The 22,178-nt window shown below is 42.5% G+C and overlaps 1 protein-coding gene and 1 long non-coding RNA gene across 3 annotated transcripts in view; one reads left to right on the forward strand and one right to left on the reverse strand.

Moving 5' to 3' along the window:
• Positions 1-13,333, reverse strand: part of EFR3A (EFR3 homolog A) — a 325,895-nt gene extending 312,562 nt beyond the window's left edge. The window contains exons 1-2 of one of the 2 annotated variants that reach the window (XM_033933620.1): positions 13,315-13,333; positions 12,969-13,031 (exon numbers count right to left, since the gene is read on the reverse strand). In XM_033933620.1, the coding sequence (XP_033789511.1) occupies positions 12,969-12,978 (10 nt within the window). In that variant the 5' untranslated portion in view covers positions 12,979-13,031; positions 13,315-13,333. The other variant, XM_033933619.1, reaches the window with a different exon arrangement.
• A 6,578-nt stretch (positions 13,334-19,911) lies between these two features.
• LOC117355300 lies at positions 19,912-21,217 on the forward strand. Its single transcript, XR_004538333.1, has 2 exons — positions 19,912-20,668; positions 20,894-21,217. It is a non-coding gene; the product is annotated as an uncharacterized LOC117355300 (long non-coding RNA).
• The last annotated feature ends 961 nt before the right edge of the window (positions 21,218-22,178 follow it).

A 22,178-nucleotide genomic window follows, 5' to 3' on the forward strand; every position in this document is an offset into this window, starting at 1 on the left:
AGAGAGAGAGAGAAAAGGTCTTGCAGAATAAAAGACCAATAGAAACACAGTTTATACAGGCAAGCAGGGGTAGCTGTAACATCTCTCAAACTACATTGCCCATAATGCTTATCTCACATGTCCTGATAGGAAAGGAAAGTCCTAAGACAATACTGAATTACATAAGGCATATCTTACAGCCCTGTTATGCCTCCTGCAGCCCTGCTCTGGTTGTAACAGTCAATAATGAAACTGTAATGTATAAATGAACATTACAATTGAACAGTAAAACAAATCAAATAAAAGCAACAGCTTGAATATTAGTGTAGCTCGATTATCTCTTTAGATTCCATTTACAAACCGATTCTGAACCCATAGTCCGACTAATAAAGAAGTCTTAGCTATGGAGAGGACCATGAAGCATAAGGCAGAAACAGAAGCATCAGAAATCATCATGTGGGGGGAGGGGGGTCAGCATACCATTCCTATCTACTGGAAAATATATTATCAATGTAAGAACCTAATCTCTTTTTATAATGCAATAGAAATGGTATGTTGAACCTTAGGGATGTACCTAAGCAGTCCCCGAAGTCTCGGGTAGGAGAGAGATGCCTTCTTTCCAAAAGTGGATTCCTCATGCAAAACAGTCTTTCAAGATCCCCCTGATTTTTCCCACAGGCTGTCACAGCCTTACTTGCAGACCATGTGCTGGTGAAATGGTGCTGCTGCTGCTGCCTGCTTCAGCTCCTCTCAGGTGCAGCTGTTCTAGGAGAGGCCCTCTGCTTGCAGTCACTCAGCCACATTACTGGAATCTACGGGCTGCCAGACAGACCTCCACAAACCAACTCTCAACCCCTCCCCTCACACACACACACATCTCTCACAAAAAAGAGGGGGGGAGACAATACACAGCTGGCACCATGAGCGCCCCAAAGGAACGCTATTAGCGCCTAAACAGCCTGCGCTCCAGCAAAGGTAAAAGCAAACACCAAGGGAATGGACTCTGGGCTCCACTAATCTTCAGCAGGTTGGCTGAAACAGGTCCCCAAAAGGATACACCTGCCAGCTGCAGATTTAAAATCTGCTTCTCTCCAAACAGGCAGAGTAGACCCTCATAAAAAGGGATCTCTGATTTCATGAAAAAGACCACGACTAGAGCAAAAAACTGCAAAACTATTACAAAATACAAAAACAGAATTAAACTGTGATCAGAAGACACCTTTCATGCTCATCTTCAGAAAGAGAAACTGAAAGAGGCAGCAGATTCCTGGGAGAACTAGGTGGTTTCAAAAGCTGTGATTGACATCTTTCTGCAGTATGCTCACAAGAATGGACAGAGAACTTTAAGATTCAGCATACCGCTCCTATTGCACTGGAAAATTCCATTAGTGTACAAGGAGCCTACCTATTTTAACATCCCTTTGTTCCCATCGCAACAATATTTTAGTGTCCCACTGAGAAGCATAAAACTGTAATAGCATCAGCGGAGTACTCCTAGACATTTCTTTAGCTCCTATTAATACAGGGCATGCCTTATGCCACAAGACTAAACATATCAAAGTATAGGTTTATCAACATCAAAGTATAGGTTTGGTACCCCTCCAAAAAATATGATGAGATAGAGCCCAGTCATAACCACTGTTCCCTCTAAGCTGTGCGCTTGTGCGCACGCACACAACTTGCCGAACCCACGCACATAAATTAAAATAGCGCGCACAAAAAAATAAATTTTTGCCTAAAATGATTTTCACTGCTAAAATGAAATGTTGCAGAACACCAGCTGTTCCGATTTCCCATTTATCACATTTATTGAAGCGCTATAATATAAATTTTAAGTCATTCACGTGATTCCGTTATCTTTGGCAGTTGAACTTGACATGTCACGTGCCCCATAGGACCATAGCCTATGGCCCATAGGATATGAAACACTTCCGATTCTTTGACTTCCTGAAGTTCCGCCATATTGTTTATTTCATGGAATCGTAGTGTGCAGCGTGGTACTGCGGTTGTATAACTGTATTCGTTTATTAAATTGCAACCAGATATAACTCTTAAAATGTCTAAACTGCGAATGGTGAAAAGTGTAAAACGGAAGAGAGCTGCAACAGCTTTTAGGTCTGAATGGCTTGAAGAAATTGTTGAATCGGAGACACCGGAATCTCGAAATACAATGCGTGTTCGACTGTGTGAAATATTTACCTATGACGAAGAAGATAGAGTTGTGTGTTGTTATTGTCAAGTTGCCAAAGCAACTGGAAAATTCTCTACTGGAAAAATATAGGATGATGTTTGGAAACTGGACTTTCTGAAACGCCATCTATCAAGTAAATCTCATACCGACAGAATTGGGAAACGCAGAAGTAAAAATCCGAATTTAAGAGGGGGACTGGTTAACATGTTGCTTGAAAGCCCATCCAAAAAAGAAAACAGGCAAATTAGTAATGAACGAAGCGTTCCAGTCCTGATGAAATTAAGGTTCTTGTCGACAGTGTTGTGCTGGCCATTAAGATGAATATCTCAATGCTCTCTGTTCAAGATATTAATGAGCACATGGCGAAGTATGTTAGCATACCTGATAGCTGGAGAAGCAAAAACTATGCGTTTGAATTTCTTGGAATTATCAATGGCATCGTGCAAGATGATCATATGGCAGACATTAAATTAGCAACGTATCATACGTTAACTGTTGATGAAAGCACAGACTCTACTTTAAGTATTGGCCAGTCAATTCAAATGAGTATAGGACATCATTTGGTGGGATGCTACAGTTGGAAGCATGTGATGCTACATCAATAGTAACAGCAATTAGGGAATTCTATAGGAAACATGAACTTGACCTGAATAAAATGGTTATGTTCACCTCTGATGGTGCCTCTGTTATGTTGGGCAAAATAGATGGTATTGCAGCCACTGTTCCCTTTAAGATGAGCGATGGTCCTCCACCTACAGGCCTAACAGTGGGTGGTGCTGTTTTATTTTCACATTTTCAATAGGGAGGGACAGATAAGCCCTGAAGGACTCCAAGGAACCTACCTGTCTCTAGTGAATGAACACATAGTGTTAAAACACTACCCCCTATTGGCAGCAATGCAGCTGGAGGACTTCTACTCAGCTTAGAGGGAACAATGAGCAGCACAGCTGAGAAAAGACATTCCACATTTAGTGCAGCAACATTGTGTTGCACATCGGGAAGATTTGGGACTTTCTGATTCATGGAAAGAAGTAAAATTGATGAAAGAAGTAGAAACTGTAATGAGAACTGTGTACACGGTGTTCTGTCGGTCTTCTACTAAACGATGCAAATTTCAAGAAATAGCAGATGCATCTGAATGTGAATCAATTGCTTTCAGACCTCTGAATGAAGTGCACTGGTTATCTAGACACTTTGCACTTAAAGCAATTATTCGAAATTATGATCCCCTGTTAAAATATTTTTAAGAAGACAAAGATAATGATCCTATTGCAAAGTACTGCTATAAGAAGTTGAACAGTGAACAATTTCATATTACACTTGAAGTTTTGAATGATGTCTTATCAGAACTGGCTTCCTTAACCATGGCATTTCAAAAATGTGGTTTGACACCATTGGAAGCTTGTCATCTTGCACAGGGTAAATTGAACAAACTTCGAATGCAATACTTAGGCGACAAGGTTAAGTGGAGTGATAAAGTCAACAGTCTTCTTGACAACAGGATGAGGTCTGGAGAAAAAGTTTCAGTGGATACTAATTCCATATTAACCTTCATCAATATCCTATGTCTGCATCTGGGTGAAAGATTTCCTGAAAATGAAGTTGAGGAATGGTCTGCTTTTGATTGTACAGCAATATCACAATGCGACTTTGACTTCGGAAATGGACATATCAGATCTCTTTGTTTAAAGTATAAACAATTTCTTCAAGAGGAAAGTGTTATTATTCAGCAATACAATGACTTTAAATTCCTTGTTACAGAAAAAAAATCAAAAGCAATCTGATAAACAGCTTTCCACATATGACGAAATTTGCATTTCAGAATGATCAATTTGCAGATTTAGCAAAATTGATGGACATTGGTGCCACATTCTCAGCATCTAGTTCAGATTGTGAGCGTGGTTTTAGTCTAATGAACAATTTGAAGACTAAACAAAGGAATCGTTTATTTAGAGCATTTGGAAATGCCGATGTGGGTTAAGAGTCACCTTCAAGATGGAGGCTCAACAGATCTTGACAGAATTTATTCAGACTTGATAAATATGAAAGATCGCAGGGAAAAACTCTGAAAACTAAATTGCTGTTATTTTTTAAATTTTAAGCTTAAAGTACAATGATACCTTATTTATAGGTAGCGCTCAATGAAACATTTCAATGAAACATAATTGAAATGAGACTTTATGTTACATAAAGTGTAACTAAAATTACATTGTGTTTTCGTTAATTCAAACTAAACTCAAAGACCTGCCCATAAACGCCCATAACTGAACTCCGGGCCCTCTGGCAATCATTTTTATAGCGCACACAAATTTAGTTTTTCTTTAAAATGTGCACAGATGAAATTTTTTGCGCACACAGCCTATGAAAATTTAGAGGGAACATTGGTCATAACTGTTCTATTCTAAAAGTGGTCTATAAGAGCTACAAACCTTGACAGGTTTAGTGACAGGGATCCTTGCCTCAAGCATTGATGGTACTTTGCTAGCTCTCTATTAAATACCAGGGTCAGAAAGGAGGCAAGAACATAAGAATTTTTCTTAAATTTTAGATGAGAGAACATAAAGACCGGGGATTTACCAGACTTCAATATTTTATGAAATCCTAGACTTCCTGCAATTGTATTGTGTGCAATTCTGGTCATTGAATCTCAAAAATGATATGGCAGAATAAGAAAAACTAAAATTATAAAACAGGGTGGAATGACATATGAGGAATGGTTATAGAAATGTATTTATATACCCTCTCCTTGGCAAACCACTCCCCCCCAGCAAAATAAATGTCTTTTTTTAATACATATAATTTTTATTGAAAGTTGCAACAGAAACAAAAAAATATGTATATTTCAGTATTTGAGGCTTGTGCAAATGAGGACAGAGCTTGCAGGGATGGGGCAGGGGCAAGGACAGAATTCACGGGGATGGGGATGGAGATGAATCTCATGGGGATGGGGACAAATTTGTCCCCTTGTCATTCTCTACAGTCTAGAACTCACTGCCAGAGGAAATAGTAAAAGCAGCCAATGTAACAGGGATTAAAAAAGGTTTAGATAAATTCCCATATATGAAGTCCATAAGCTGTTAAGGTAGACCTGGAAAAAGCCACTGCTTATCTCTGGAGGTATCATAGAATCTTGCTACTTTTTAGGATTCTGCCACAGGACTGTGAATTGGTTTGGCCACTTGCTAGAAGCAGAACACTGGGCTAGATGGACCTTAGTAAAATCTAGATTTAGACTATATCCCTTTTCATGTGCGCATCGAGCTTTTCACGGAAGGCAAGCACCAGTACCTTTGGCCTTTCTGCCGGTACCATCGGTGACATGTTTTGCGTCAGAGAGAGTGGCCTCGAAGAGAATGCACACCTCGATATAGGAGAGGCAAGGGAGGTCGTCGCTTGTTCAGCATCAAGGGACTTGATGCAAGGGTGACCTGCGACACCTATTGGGAAGCTGGTGGCTTCTTAGCTGGCTTACCAAATAGAGTGATGTGCCCCAACATCGATGTCGATGCCTTCGATGTAGAAGGTTGTGATGTCTTTTCTGTGTCCATGCAGGTGCCGAACAATTTTTCTTGTTGAAGTTTCCGGCTCGTGATGGAATGCTTCTACAAGGTATAACATCGAGCACAAGATTCTTTTTTTTTTTTCTACACAGTGTTCCGGGCCAAGGCACTGCAAGTACCAACTGTGGGGGGTCAGTGAAGGAAATTTGCCTTTGGCACCTGCAGTACTTTTTAAAACCCATTAACAGCTGTGACATCGATGGAAAGACTGCCTCAGCCAAATTGAATTCAATGGCTGAGGAAAAAGGAAAGGCCTCTTCGGGCGAAGCCCGCAAGGAAAAAAAAAGGAAAAAGTTTCCCCGCTTATTTTTTATTATTTTTAAAGAAAATTAAGTAAAATAAGAAGAAATAGTGTGTGAGCAGGAAGGCAAAATGCAAAAAATTTGAACTGCGTTTAAAAACACGACTTTTTAGCTCCACGGAAAACTAAGAACTGAGGAGCCGCTCGCGGCATCAGGCAGAAAGGCACTCACGCATGCGCAATGCGGGCAGTTCACAAACTTTCTCTTAAAAGTGGCAATGCACTTTTAAAGCTGTCTGTACCGGGGCTCCGTGGATGACGTCACCTACATATTAGAATATGCTGCCTGCTTATCCTGAGATAAAAATATTATATATAACAGAATTCCCAGTCTTCCCCCCCTACATATTTTTAAGTACTAAACCATGGATTTAAACTAGTGAAAATCTTTAAAGGGGTAAATATTGCCAAGACTTCCATTTCCCTTACCTTTTGAAAAATAAGAGCATATGGCAAGGAAGGGAAATGGTATGACAAGACTTAACTGATTTAGCATTTATAATAGAATTTATAATAGCAGCACAGAGGTCTCCAGCAAAGGAATCAAAAATTATTTTCAAATTAACTGAAGCATAAGAAATAGCCTCGAGGCAACAGCAGGACATAAGATTGAGATTTATCAACTAGCGACATGAAGTTTATAAATTAAGAATACCAGAGCATCATGTACATTTCTTCAGGCATTAGTCTTCCATAATAAATTCTGAGGACAGCACCAAGGGAAAACTAGAAGTAGTTAACACTAAAAGCTAGGGCTGACCACAGCTCAGGCACACAAATGCTGGAAATCATTTACATATTCATATCATCAAGTTGGCTATTTCTCCACTCCATCTAGGGCTCACTAGAGCTCACCAGATCAATTAAACTTGTTGCATAATATATTCACATGCACTTTTCATTGAAACTGCATTCTATTTCACTTGGTTTAGTATACAGTATTTTGTAACCAGAGCTCGTTTTAGCAGGTTGAGATTACCATTTTCAAAAGAAACAGTTTTCACTGAATGAAAAGAGAAATTCTAATACTTTATTTTTTTAATCCATATGCCTTCTTAAAAACAACTTCAGTTACAATTTGCATATATAAAGAAATCACAAAATAGTAACCTCATCGCCAATGGTGCATAACATATCCAGGGTTGGCACCTGTATCACTAATAATCAAGGGACAGGTTTTCTGGTAAGCATAGCAACAGTTGCTAAGCAACATTCCTCCTGTTCTACCAGGAGCTTCTGTTCTGGAAGAAATGCAATCCTCTTATAGGTAGACAGAATAGGAGGAAGAACCTGAAGAATAGCTAAGAAGCTCCCTTTATCTGGGCTCCAAAGAGAGAAAGAATTAGTAATGCAGGGACTGAAAGTACCACTGGCCAAACAACTGTACCTGCTGTACACCACCTTGGTTGAATTTCTTTAGAATGGCAGTTAATAAATCCCAATAAATAAATAAACAAAATGCTGAGCCCAGGGTTCCTTCCCTATGAAACCAGAAGAAAGGAAGTAGTAATGCTGGGTCAAGATTCGTCTTCCCCTGTCATTACACAGAAGAGAAATAGCTGCACTGAAATAGTAGTTCTTTCCTGTGGAGACAGGTTAGCATTTGGAAGGCAATATTTGTGTAAAATTAACAATAACACTGGTAGCAATTTAAACTATTACAAAGCTTTGTGGTTAAACATGGAGTAGAAAAGGTATTTATGGTGGATGAGTATGATTTAAAGAAAGGATCTTGCATTGCATTGCATTACACAAGAAGCAAGAAATTATAAGTGATCATGCATATAAGTGTCAATTGGAGTGTGTTCTTGTTCACAGTGCCAAGGGTAGATTGGCAGATTGGTCACGTAAACTGGTCCGTTTGAAGCACGGAGAAAGTGGCTCTAAAGAAATATCAAACATAAAACAAGAAAATCAAAGACAATGTAGAGGAGAAGACCCCAACAAAATACCAAGATTTACTCCTTCCAGCTCCCACATATTTGCTCTCACTCCTTGAGTATGATGCTTTATTTTCAATACTGACAATCAGCACAGCAGTTGTCCATTTTATTTTCTTAATATTGGATGATTCAAAAATAATCCAAAGATTTCCAAAGGATCAAACATAAGCAAAAAGGGGGATCCTAATGACTGCTGAGTGAATTAGAAGACATTTTTGACCAATTATCTCCCCTCTTTTACAAAGCCATGCTAGCATGGCAAAAGCCCCCTTTAAATTCCTTCACTAGTCTTGCCATCTCAAGTTGAACAGCTGAAGGTAGAGAATAAGGACAAAAAAGTGAAATAAACTACAAAATCTAAAAATTAGTGAAAATAGATTAAAGAAAAATATCAACCCAAAAAGTTGGATCTTAAAAAAATTTTCAGGTTAGTGCCCTATTTCTTATGAACTTTTTCCATCCATCCCTAGCCATAACTCTGCTTTCTACCCTCTCAGAACCCACTATCACCAGCTCCTGCTTAGCACATCCCTCCATTTGTAGCAGAATTATCATTCCTTCTGCAAACAATGCCATAGAGAACGAATCACCTCTACAGATCTCTCAGGGGGGGTTTCTTCAAAGTGTTTTCACAGCCCCAAAAAGACCTTTTCAAGCAGTACGATTGATTGGCCGCCCTGGATCTCACAAATGCCTACATTCACATTTCTATCCTTATTGGACATTGGGACGAGAGGTAGAAAAAGAAGTTTGGCGAGGAAAACCTTTGGCCTACTCATGGAGAAGGCGAAAGGAAAGAGACAGAGAGCAGAATGCTTGGAGAAACAAATTAGATAGAGTGCAAATGATATTGACTTGTGCCTTCAGAGTGCATGAGGTGCCAACTTTCAGCCACTGAAGGGCCAGCAAATTACAACTTTACTATTTATTTATTTATTTAAAAACTTATATATACCCTGTTTAAAAACTAAGCGGTTCACAATATAGGCATCAATATCACTGAATTCAGAATAAATGTAGAAAGTTGCTAGCTGACTATGAAGTAGACAGGCTAAGCCAGAATATTGGGGTGAAGAATAATAAGAAAAAACTAGTTCACAGATAACTAGATTTGTAGAATCTTTCAGGAATATACGAGGAACTACAAAAAAGGAGATGGATTTAGAAAAGGGGAAGGACTTTCTATAGACTATAAACATCCCCCCACTTAAAAGAGAAGGCTTTTGAAATAATAAGGGCTCCTTTTACGAAGGCGCGTTAGGACCTTAACGCGCAGAATAGCGCACACTAGCCGCTATCGCCTCCTCTTGAGCAGGCGGTAGTTTTTCGGCTTGCGTGCGCTAAAAACGCTAGCACACCTTCATAAAAGGAGCCCTAAATGACCCAACAGAAACAGATGAAGTAGATTAACCAATCTAACAGAGTATAATGGGTAAGACATCTGTTCCCGATGAATTTTGGGAGGGATTTTATAAAATTTCATTCAAATGTTTAATAACTACATTAACAGCAAAAGGTTGTCAAACACATTTAATCAGGCATACATATCAGTCATCTTCAAACCCGCTAAAGAAGACTCATCCCCAGATTCGTGTTGTCCTATATCACTTCTGAATGTTGAAACAAAACTGCAAGCCAGAGTATTAGCAAATCAGTTGGCATGGGTCCTCCCAAAAGTGGAATCAGATTCGCAGGTTGGGTTTGTTCTGATATTTTTTGATACTGTATTGTAGTATATTGTATTGTACTGCCAAACGTACTGTCCAATGTAACCTACTGTGAATGTTAGCTTGTAACCCGTTCTGAGCTCCCAGGAGGACAGGATAGAATAAAAATTAAATAAATAAATATGTACACAAAGTTAAAAATGACAGTGCATTTGTACACAAGCACAAGATTTCATCATTATTAGTTAGTTGTGACACACTGAAAGGCCTTTGATCAAGACCACTGAGATTAAATGTTTTAAATTTTGGAGACATTTGAGCTTCTAGGGGGTTCATTGACAATGCAGAGCCTGTTTGAGGGGCCACATGCCAAGCTATAAATAATTAGGGCAATTTAGGATAGTTTTGACATTCAACACAGATCCATTCTTACAAAAGGTGCAGAATAATGCAAGTTGCCCACCCCTAATGTAGAGATTATAGTTTTAATTTTCAAAGCACAAAGATGTACAAAGTTACATAGGAATATATGTAACTTTGTAAGTCTATGTGCTTTGAAAATGAGCCTCTTTATGTCATAATCACAGCAAGCTCATATGACTTCAATATGGGATTTAGGTGGTTGAAAAGTCAAGACTGAGGAGGGGACCCTGGTACATATGTTTTTGATCTGTCCTAAGATTTAAATGGATTGAAAGGACATACATAATTATTGGGGGGGGGATCAAAATGTTGATTTGGACCCAAGTGGGATGTTGCTTAATTAAAATGAGATACCGGGAATTTGAGGAAACTGAGAAACTTTTGACAAAGAAAGATTATTCAACTGGGAAAAATGTATTATGCAATACTAGATACAGAGAGAGGCCCCCTTCATCTGGAAATGAAGGAATATATGCCATTAAAGTATGGTGCAGGTGCAGGAAGGAGGAAAACTGATGACCAAAAGAAAGAAGCTCTTCATGTTAATCTAGGCACCTTAGAATCTTCCTCTAAGGACCCATAGCTTGATTCTTAATTAGACAGAGGTCTGATGCTGTTCTGATGAATGGAGGAATAAGATAAAGAGCAAGTGTCTAAACTTTGGTGGCAGTGGGGAGAGATGAGGTATAAGGATGTAAACCTGATGGGTCATAAAACACAAGCCCACTATAGGATCACGAGTTACACTGTGTGGGATGGGGGGGTGTTGAGAGACAAGTTTGCAGCTGGATAGGTAGTTGAGGGATGGGAGGTGACAAGGGGAAGAAGGGATGGGGAGAATGGAAAAGAGAGGGCTACAAGTTAAAAGATATATATATACTAAGATAATGGTTTTGATCAGGGGTCTCAAACTTGCGGCTCGCCAGGTACTTTTTTGCTGCCCATGGTCTGTATTAGTGCTGTCCATACTAATGCTGCCCACTCTTTGCAGCGTCCTCCGGCTTCCCCCCTGACCTCCCGCTCTTACCTTCAGATAATTACCGCAGCCTGCAGAGAGGATCGCAGGTACTGTAGCGATCCTTGCAGGCTGCCATCATCCTCAGCAGCACGCTCTCTCTGCCGCAATCCTGCCCCTGACGTCAGAGGAGGGGCAGGACCAAGGCAGAGGGAACATTCTGCGGATGTCGATGGCAGCCTGCAAGGATTGCTACAGCACCGGCGATCTTCTCTGGAGGCTGCAGTAATTAACTGAAACTAAGACCAGGAGGCCAGGGGAGAAGCTGGAGGACGTTGCAAAGAAGGGGGAAACATGCAGTCTTTAGGAGGGAGAAGGGACAAGGGGCACTGCTGGCAAAGTGAGCAGGACAAGGGGAGCAGGGAAGGGACAAGCGGTACTGCTGGACAAGGGGAGCAGGGAAGGGAGAAGGGGTACTGCTGGGCAGGGGGGAGGTAAAAGGAAGGGAGAAGAGGTGCTGCTGGACCTGGCAGAAAGAAAGGGAAAGGAAAGGTGCTACACACTGGAGGGGAGAGTGAGATGGTGCATGGGGAGAGCGCATGTTGGGTTGGGAGGTGGGAAGGACAGATAACACTTGAGGGAAGAGGCAAGGACAGAGAGAGAAAGTGTGCAGGAGGCCAAAAGTGTTGGACTCATGGAGGGAGAGAGAAAGAGAGAGATGTTGGTTGGGGGAGGGAAGGAGGACCAAAGGAGAAGCATGAAGGAGGAAGAGAGAAAAAAAATGTTGGACTGGTGGAAAGGAGGGAGAAATGTTGGACTGGGAGGGGGCCAGAAAGGAAGAAGGGAAGGGAGATAGACTGCAGGGGGCAGAAAGGAGGAAGGGAAAGAGAAATGAAAGGAGGAAGGGAAAGAGAAATGTTACATGGGGGGGTGAGGAGGGAAGGAGAGAGATGTCAGATCATGGAAATAGGAAGGGAAGGGAAGACATGGAAAAATAGATTTTGAAAAGAAAGCAGAAAAATTGAATGTTTAGTGCCAAAGATGGATGCAAGGCAGATAGTGAAGACGGAGAGAAAAACAGTCAAAGGAAAAGAAGGCCCTGAAAACATAGTTAAAAGCACAGAAAAATGAAGTCACCAGACAACAAACGTAGGGAAAATGATTTTATTTTCAATATAGTGAGTGAAATATGTCAGTTTTGAGAAAGGAAAGATGTTAAACTTTAACTATGAGGGCTGCAGAAAAAATAGTTAATGTCTTATGAAAGAAATGACAATTTTGCATGAGGTAAAACTCTTTATAGTTTATAAACTTTTCCTTTAACAGTTAAAGGAAAGATTTATTAAATATAATGACCTTTACAGTGAAATTGATGTTGCAGTTAACTACTGTAGTTTTGTAATGTGAAAATGTGTTTCTTGTGTTTCTTAAATAAACTAAAATAAATGCAAAATAACTCATTTATAAACTTCAAGACATACAATAGAGAATTACATTTCAAAAATAGAAGTGATTCAGATCTAATTTGTAAACAATAAACATTTAAAACAAAAGTAAAATATGAAAGCTCAAAGTACAACCAAAATCCTATATGTTAAAAACAACCAATACTGTATTGTTGCGAGATATATATATATATATATATATATACACACATATACATATATATACACACATACCATATACATACCACATACTGATGGAATGGAACATAAATCATTTCAAATAACCTGCCAACTATTCTCATTGCTTCCACATTTCTCCAATTCTAGCTCACCACGATTATTTTGCTAGATTAAATATGAATTGCTCAAGTAACAGACGCTCACAGAGCAACTAGACCAACAGGAATGATAACACCGGTATGGAATCAACCAGAAACCTACACAATGCGCACACAAGTCATGCCTGTTAGAGACGTTGTGTTTATTAAACGTTGCAACACTTACCAGCAGGCATAATCGATTACAGCTTCCTGTGTTGTGTATATGACAAAAAAAATGGAAGCCAACCTACAATGCGAAAAAAAAAAAAGAGAAAGCAAGTCGTAGGCAATTAGGTGCCTCACAGGCATTCAAAGACCCCGCCTCCCCCAATCTGACAGCTCGCGCTCCCTGTCACTCTTTCCTTCCCCCCTCCTCCTCTCCATCCGCGCTCCGGCGGCAACTTTCCCTCATTCTCTCAGAAACTTCCCCCACGGTCCTACCACCCAAACTCACCTTTGAGATCACCGCCTGCAGCAAGTCCCACGGCGCCGCTACCGCCGTACCCCCCCCCCCCCCCCTACAGCTTTACCTCTGCCGCCTTCCACCCCGCCGGAAACCGGAAGTTGCGTTGGTGAGGGGGGACGCGGCGGGGGAAAGAAATTACGTCAGACGTGACAGGAAAAGAGAAAGGAAAAGCTACGGGTTCGATCGTAGGTTACCTGTGTGAATAGCGTCGATTGTTGCCATCCGTTTCAAAGACCAGTCTCAAGATGGTGCTGGGCGGGAAGTTTATTTTATTTTAACACCACTTATATCCGAAGTGGTTTTATATTCAGGTACTTTATTATATTTTCCCTATCTGTCCCGGTGGGCTTAAACTTAGTGTACCTGGGGCAATGAGGGGATTAAGTGACTTGCCCAGGATCAGAAAGAGCAGCAAGGGATTTGAACCCACAACCTCAGGGTGCTGAGGCTGTAGCTCTAACCCCTGCGCCACACACTCAATCAGGGGGAGATTCCGGATCTGGGTAAGGTATGATGGGGGAGAGAGAAGTGCCGAGGGAGAGAAGCCGGATATAAGGGGATGGGGTTAGAGAGAGATACACCACAACTGGGGGAGTGGGAGATGTTGGAGGATTAAGGTTCTGCATCCTCCAATGTACTCCTCACTGCACTTGAATGTGTTGATAATTGGGATGGCTTTGATCTCATTGATGTCTACATTTGAGGGCTGCCCAGGAGGAACAGGATGCTGGACCAGTGTTTGGAAATCCCTACGGAGACAGCTTCTGTCCTTATCCTGTTCGCAATATGCTTTGCTTGTATCCAATACAGGGCATGGCAAGCTCGTAAAGCTTTCCCTAGAGCCTTGTAATTGCACCCAGGTTTTTGCTCCCATGCATGCAGGGCCTGCTCAGGGGATTGTGGTGACTTGAACCAACTTCTGCCTCAGTGCCCCCCCCCCCCACCCCATCAGTACCCTTCCCCAAATTAACACTATTTTAGCAAAGCAATCTGCCTGTATAACTCTGACTCACCCTAGAGCAGTGGTCTCAAACCCTTTGCGGGGCCACATTTTGGATTTGTAGGTACTTGGAGGGCCGCAGAAAAAATAGTTAATGCCTTATTAAAGAAATGACAATTTTGCATGAGGTAAAACTCTTTATAGTTTATAAAACTTTCCTTTAACAGTTAAAAGGAAAGATATATAAACTATAAAGAGTTTTACCTCATGCAAAATTGTCATTTCTTTAATAAGACATTAACTATTTTTTCTGCGGCCCTCCAAGTACTCTATTTTTTTCTGCAGCACTCGCATTTAAAGTTCAATATCTTTTCTTTCTCAAAACTGGCAAATTTCAATCACTAAATTGAAAATAAAATCATAGAACCTAACGGATGTAGCGGTATATAAGAAATAAATTACATTACATTACATTTTCCTACCTTTGTTTGGTAATTTCATCAGTCTCTGGTTGCACTTTATTCTTCTGACTGTGCATCCAATACTTCTTCCCTTCTTTCAGCCTCCTGTATGCTTCCTCTCCTCCAGACCTCATTCCCTCCCCCAACTTTTTCTTTCTTTCTCTGTCTGTCTTTCTCTGATTCCGTGCCCCATTTTTTGCTTTGTTTCTAGTTCCCTGTCCCCCCTCCTTCTTTCTTCCTTCCTTCCTCTGTGCCCCATTTTTTTGTTTTTTTTTCTGGCTCCCTGTCCCCATCCCACCTTCTTTCTTTCTTTCTTCCTTCCTTCCTGCCCTCCCCCATGCCACCGCCGCCGCGAAATAGGCTGCTGCCGCTATCGGGAACAGGCCATCTCCCTGCTTCTCTTCTGCACGGAGCCGACCAACTCTCGCTGCCCGATGTCAATTCTAACGTCGGAAAGGACGTTCCGGGCAGCCAGGCAGCGATTGGCTAGCCAGAACGTCCTCTCGACGTCAGAATTGACGTCGGGCCGCCAGAGTTGGTCGGCCCTGCAGGGAAGAGAACAGTGGACCGCCCCCCCCCCCTTGGTACGCCACTGGAGAAGCAGCGTGTCTGTACGGCTCATTTGTTCAAAGCCACAGGTGGCGGCTCCTTGCGAGATCCACGCCTGCGCCCGATGCAGGAGTGGATAGCGCAAGGAGCCGCCAACCCGCGGCTTTGAGCGAACGAGCCGGCTGCCGCTCCAAAAGGAAGAGAATGATGCCTCCAGACCGCGGGCTGCAAATAAAACCTGGAGAGCCACATGCGGCCCACGGGCCGCGTGTTTGAGACCGCTGCCCTAGAGGTTCTGGAGTAATAGGGGTAGAGAGTCATCCCTTCTTGCTCCTGCCCTTTGGCTGTTTTCTTCAAAATTACACCACTAGGGGCGAAAGCTGCCTTGCCATCTTGAACCCCGTGATAGTACTGCAATACTAGGAATCAGTGGTACTATTTTGAAGATGGCTGTAGAATATCAACACACCTGAGAGAACTAAACCTTCCTACATAGAATTTCTATGCTAACAGAATAATATACTTAGAACGGAGACCATTTAGTACAAAATAAGTGACCACAAATTATAAATAGAACTATGTATGCAGTACTCCCCGAAATTCACGGGGTTTCCATTCGAGGAACCCCCGCGAATTTCAAAAAACTGCAAATGCGTTTTTTCGCCTGTCAAAAAGCAGGGGAGGCAGGAGAGGGTAACTGGAGCACTGGTGGGTGAAGAAAATCTCCCAGCCACAATCAGGCCTTAGACTTAGCGGGGAAGGGGCGGGCCCGTCTCATTTTGATGAGGCGGGCCTGTCAGCTGGACGGCAGCAAGACCCGTACAGCCGGCCAACAATTTAGAGGTTAGTTGGGGGGAGGTTAGGGGAGTCATCGGGGGGGGTCGTTAGCATGGGGGGTCCGGCTTTCCGGAAGGAGGGGTTGGGCACCCTCCTGCCGGCGATCAAGAGTTTCGGGGGGGTGGGGGCGGATTTCTGGCAGGAGGGGGTTCGGCACCCTCCTGCCGGCGATTGGGAGTTTGGGGGTGGGTATTCTGGCAGGAGGGGTTGGGCACCCTCCTGCCGGCGATCGGACAGGCGGCCGCTATACTTATCCCTTGCCACAATAAGTGTAGCGGCCGCGTCTACTCTAACCCGATTCTATAACCGGCGTCTGTAACATGTACGCCAGTTACAGAATGGGGGTTAGTACCTCTCCCGGGCGTCCTATACAGAATCAGGACCTTTATGCCAAAAAAAAAAACCCTCTTGCAGTATTTTATTAAATGACCCTTCAATATCTGTTCTTTATTGTAGGAAATAACAGACATTTAACATACTTCGCTAATACCTAAACACATACACTTTGGTGTAGTTATCTACCAATGGCGTTCCAAACACTCAAGCATTCACTGTCTTCTTCAGATAGGATAAAGTCTGCGATGTTGATCAACTCTTTGCAACAAGGCCTCATGCCAGAGAGCCATAGCATCCAGCATTGCTTCCTGAGGTTGTAATAGGACAGAGTACCTGAATGGGCCTCAAAGAAGGATTGGATAAATTCCTGAAGGACACGGGGGTTGAGGGATACAGATAGAGGTACAGATAGGTTACGAAAGAGGTACAGATAGGTTACGAAAGAGGGCTTACATAGAAGGATAAGGGGACTGAAAGGGTTTAGACGCCAACCACCTTACAGGTCATGGACCTGATGGGCCGCTGCAGGAGCGGACTGCTGGGCGCGATGGACCTCTGGTCTGCCCCAGCAGAGGCAACTTCTTATGTTCTTATGTTCATACAGTTGTGCCCGATCTTTGTCTTAATGTGAGCTATTTGCCAAAATACAGTGACAGTGTCAGCAACACTGTAGGCATTTTTTTCATTTGAAATGCTCTTTTTGATAGTTTCCTGATCATTGCAGCAAGGGGGCATAGGCTGGAAGTGTTTTGGATGACCAGAAATATGCTACTGTATTTAGAAACATACAAAATATACCACAGTACCACAGCAAAACGATGCTGGCACCAGATGCAGCAAGTGGAAAAAAAGCACCAAGGTCTTCAGAGATGGAAACATAACTATATATATTAAAGTCATAAAATTTACAGTGCTCATCACCAGCAGCAAAGAAGACATGCTGTACCTACTGAGAAAAGTCAAAAACAAAAGTCATAACATGGGATTAGAACTGAGCATAAACAAGACAAAGATCATTACAAAAGAGCCCAGGAGATAGAAGTTGTAAAGGATTTCAATCGCCTTTAAGCTCAAATCTTCATCATTTTTCCATGTTCAACAAAGACGCAACTAGTAGGGAGGAAATACTTAGAAATAGAACTTAGTCACTCTTCAATGAAGGCTCTCAACAAAATAATCAAAAGGCAAGGAGAAAACACTTCACACAAAGATCAGATTTGTCCACACATTTATTTTCTCAGTGATCAGTTATGGATGCGAAAGCTGAACGATTCGGAAACAAGATAGAAAGAAGATTGACTCATTTGAGCTTTGGTGCTGGAGAGGGATTTAAGGCGTGCCGTGGACCACCAAAAGAACTAACAAATTGATTCTGGAAGAAATCAAACTGGCTATGTCACTCGAAGCCCAAATGATGAAGTTACGACTGTCTTATTTTGGTCACACTGTCAGAAGAGAGAGATCACTAGAGAAGGACATCATTTTTGGGAAGATAGAAGGAACCAGGCGAAGAGGGCGACCTGCAATCATATGGCCGGACACATTAAAAACAAGCATGGGGTTGACGCTGGAGGACCTTTCTGGACTAGAACTAGAACTGCAATTCATCAAGTTGCTAGGACTAGAGAACAAGTTGATGACACCTAACAACAACCAAATCTACAAATAAAATAATAAAGGGTTAATGTACATTAAAAAAGTGAAATACATGACAACAAACATTAATATCTTCAAACAATAGTAATAATGATAAAATCCATAAACACAATATCATAAAGACCCAAATAGATTACAATATATATAGAAACCTACATGGCATCCTCCTTCCCTGTATCCCTCTTTCTTGGAACTCCTCAAACCCTAATACCACCAGATCCACCCACAAATTAAATCTATCTTTCCCCTCATTAAGAGGCATTTCCCATACAGGAAAACTAGGGACCTCCCTCCCCTTCAGAATCACCAAGCTCTGGAACAACCTTTCCTCCCCTCTTCGGAACCTGAGCTCTCTCCAGCTTTTCCGCAAACATCTGAAGACCTGGCTATTCTCAAAAGTGTGATACTTACTCCATCTCTGGCATTCTAAGCCCTCTAAAAACTCTTCATACTTGGACCTCTAACCCTTTATTGTAGTTCCTTTCTATCCCATCTCCTGTAAACCGTGCCGAGCTCTACGAATGTGGAGATGATGCGGTATACAAACCTAAGGTTTAGTTTAGTTTAGTTTAGAAACCAACCTATCCACAACATTAAAAAGTATACAATAATTTATTTTTTTTCTTTTAAATGGATCAGTACTGTGTTTAGCAGCTTACCTGCATTAACGTCTTAACTCAACCAGACAAAAAGTTCCTAATAAATGTTCTTTGATAAACAACTAAAAAATATAGTTTTTAGAGCTTAGAATCAATGAGACCATTGCTAAACGCAATAAGATACAAAAAGCACTTTTGTTTGCTGGGAATCTATAAATGGTGTGACTGGGTAAGGCCCGACCCGGGTCACCCAAACCTCAGCCAAGCGGTAAGGCAAGGTATAGGGGGGGGGGGGGTAGCCGGGTATGCAAATAAAGGAAAATTACAATAGAAAAACTGTCCAGTTTGGTTTTTATTCTTGCCTCTTTGTATCACCGTGCACACTTTGAAGAGATGGATTCCAAAACACCTCAGTAGTGCTGCCCGATTCAGGAAAAAAATTTTCGATTCAACCTATTGAATTGATTTTTCGATTCGATTTGATTTTCCTGACCAATTGGGTGTTTTTTTAAAACATCCTGGTGGGTTTATTTTATAGCCTCTTTACCCCCTTTGCCCTCTCCTACCCACACTGGTGCTTTGGTGTAAATAAAATAAAACAAAAAAGACTTTTCCTCTCTTTATTTAATCCTAGCTCACACCAGCTAACACCAGCTCTGGCAGGATACGCGTTTCAAATCTGACATATTGTAATCACAAAACAGAAAATAAAATGATTTTTTTCTACCTTTTGCTGTCATTATTCAAATCATGTTGGTCCCAGGCTCTGGTTGTCTTTTGATAACTCGCTTCTTTCTTCTTTTTCCTTGCTAACCATCCAACCTTCCATTTCCAATCCTTTCCCCTGGTCTGGCATCTGTCTCCTTCCGCCCCCCCCCCCCCCCATGCCCTGACATCTCTCCCTCCATGGTCTAGTATCGCCTTTCCTTTCCCTCTCTCCCATGGTCTTGGCATCTCTCTATCCTCTCCTCTCTCTTCCTGGTCTTCCTTCTCCCTCCTTCCCTCTCTCTCCCCAATTGGGTGCAGCAGCAGCATTTCTCTTTCCCCTTCCCCTCTCACTCTCCTCTTCCACTGCTTTTCCCCCTTCCCCTCTCCTCCTCCACTGCTCTCTCATCAGTCCTGCTGCAGCTTTCCCTCTTCCATTTTAAGTCCAGCAGCACCTCTCTCTCTCTCTCACCTCCCTCCACCATTCAGCTCCAACAGTACCTCTCCCTCTCCTCCTCTCTACTTCCGTTTCCCCCACTAACTAGCTGCAGCACCTCTCCTTTCCACCCCCAGGGCAAGCAGCAACTCTCCTCTCCGACTAGCAGGGCTCCTCTCCCTTACCTTTCCCTCCTCTCTGACTAGAAGCAGTACCTTACCCACTCACCTCCCAGGTTTAGCAGCACCACTCCCTCCTCTCCTCGCCTCTGTGACCAACCCAGCACCTGTGCTGGCTTACTCCCAAGAAAAGGCAGCATTAGGAACTTACGGTCCCTTACCAAAAGAGCTGACCAGGTCAGTAGCCATTGTAAAGAGTTAGATTGCTACTCCCCAGGCAGTGAAGCTGAGAAAGTCAGGGACTGGTTACCTAGTCACACACAAAGAAGACCTCAGGAAAGGTTTATTTCTGAGCCAAGAAGGATTACTGTTTTTAAAGAGAAGCCTGTTATTTTGAGACAGTCCCTTAAAAAGCAGTATGGAGGAAGCCAGGCTCCTCAGCTTAGAGAATCAATTCCCCTCCTCTGCTCCAGGTGCAGCGGGCATGGCACTTCCAAGCATAAAATGCAGGGCTTGGAACAGCTAGAGGAGGAGCCAGGGAAGGAGCGAGAGAAGCAGGTGAAACAGCCTCAGGGGCAGTGCTGGAGGCAGCAGAAGGAGCTGGTGGAAAGGACCAAGGGATCAAAGCAGTGCCTTGCTGAGCCATGGTTGGGCCAAGAGGTGGACATGCTTGAGGAGGGACTAGCTTCACCCCAAACCTCCAGGGAACCACCAGATTGAGAAGCTATGGATACCACCTGTGGGCTAGAGGAGGTCAGTTACCTTCCTGAAGTTATGGAGGTGGGTCCCTGAAAGGTTAAACCTTTGAACTGTTTTGAATTGGGATTTTTTTCTCCTTTGCCTGTTTGGTGTAAACTGGGGCTGGGAAGCCAAAGCTTCTATAGGAAGAAGCAGGAAGCTGACTTGGGAGTTTTGTCTCTTTTCCCCTATCAGTGTTTTGGAGGTTTTTGTTTTTTTTTTTAATAAATGCTAATTTGTGAATTTCTTCTCCTTTGTGCAAGCCAGACCTCACTTACCACTTCAACCATGAGGAACAGGAACAACCCTCCTTTCTTTGAAGTACTTACCAGCATAAAGCCATTACAGGACCTGATTAAACCTATGAGATCACCTGCAGCACAAGCCATTGCAAACAGATACAATTCAGTGGTGCAGTTTATGGTGTATCTTCTTTCTGTTTGGCATTGCATGTTTCTCTGTAAAGTTTTCTTTTTGAGTTTCATGAGAACTGTGGTGTGGATTGCCTTTGTGATTTACAATGTCCAGCCTGACTATTTTGCTTTAAGCCCGGAGAAAGGGCTAAATAAAGACTACTTTTTCTTTTCACTACTTGTTTTGTATGGTGGTGTTTTTAGCTACGACAGCTAGCATACCGGCTGGACCTGGGCAAGCTCCCGGGCCAGTGTTTACTCCTAAGGGTTACCCTAGTTCCAGGGGAACACGCCAGGGATCTGAATCTAGTCACCACCAGCGCCCTCTGCTGTCCTGACTAGAGGCCTGGTGGGCGACACCTCCTATCAGGAAGTAGCATCATCAGAGGCGGAAAGGCCTAGCAGAGGCCCTGAGGCTGCAGAAGTGAATTGACTCGTTAAAGCTACGGAAAGAGAGAGCGGTGCAGCTGCTAATCCAGGCTTGTGTTACCAGGAGGGTTTGAAAAATTGCCTGGTTTTTCAGGGGGGGGGGGGTTACTTTCTGTAGCTGGAGTCAAACACAGAACGTCAGACTGTGCCGAATCAGGCAGGGGAATCTACAAGCCAGCGAGTTTTTTTAAAAAAATGTTTTAAGTGGCGGCGTCAGCGACAGCAGGATTCGTGATCGCGATGACAGCTGTGCACGGGGAGGAGGGTTGGGTCCCGAATCGGAGAGGTCAATTTTTTTTATTTTTTTTTTTAATATACATCGATTCGAATTGATTCACCCAAAGTGAATCGGTGAATCGATTTGAATTGGAAATCGGGCAGCACTACACCTCAGTATTCACAGGAAAACAAAACTTAGTTCCATCAGTTCACAGTACAAGGCATCATCAGTATAGCTCAAAACAATACTGCCATAAACAGCAACTTGCATCTGAGGCAGTTCCTTGGGGTGAAGAAAGCAATTCACCCCCCCCCCCCCCCCCCCAAGGCATGGGATCCTTTCCTAAACCCTTCAGATCTGGATTTTACAGATATCCTCCCGTGATCCCAACCAGATAGATGTTAGAAGAAAACCTTCACAGGGCTATTTCATCACAATGTCAGTGCCTTGTAATATTCAAGCCCCCAAATCAGTATTCAGCTTGAATTAA

Source organism: Geotrypetes seraphini, chromosome 2 (assembly GCF_902459505.1).
Source record: "Geotrypetes seraphini chromosome 2, aGeoSer1.1, whole genome shotgun sequence".
NCBI lineage: Eukaryota > Metazoa > Chordata > Amphibia > Gymnophiona > Dermophiidae > Geotrypetes > Geotrypetes seraphini.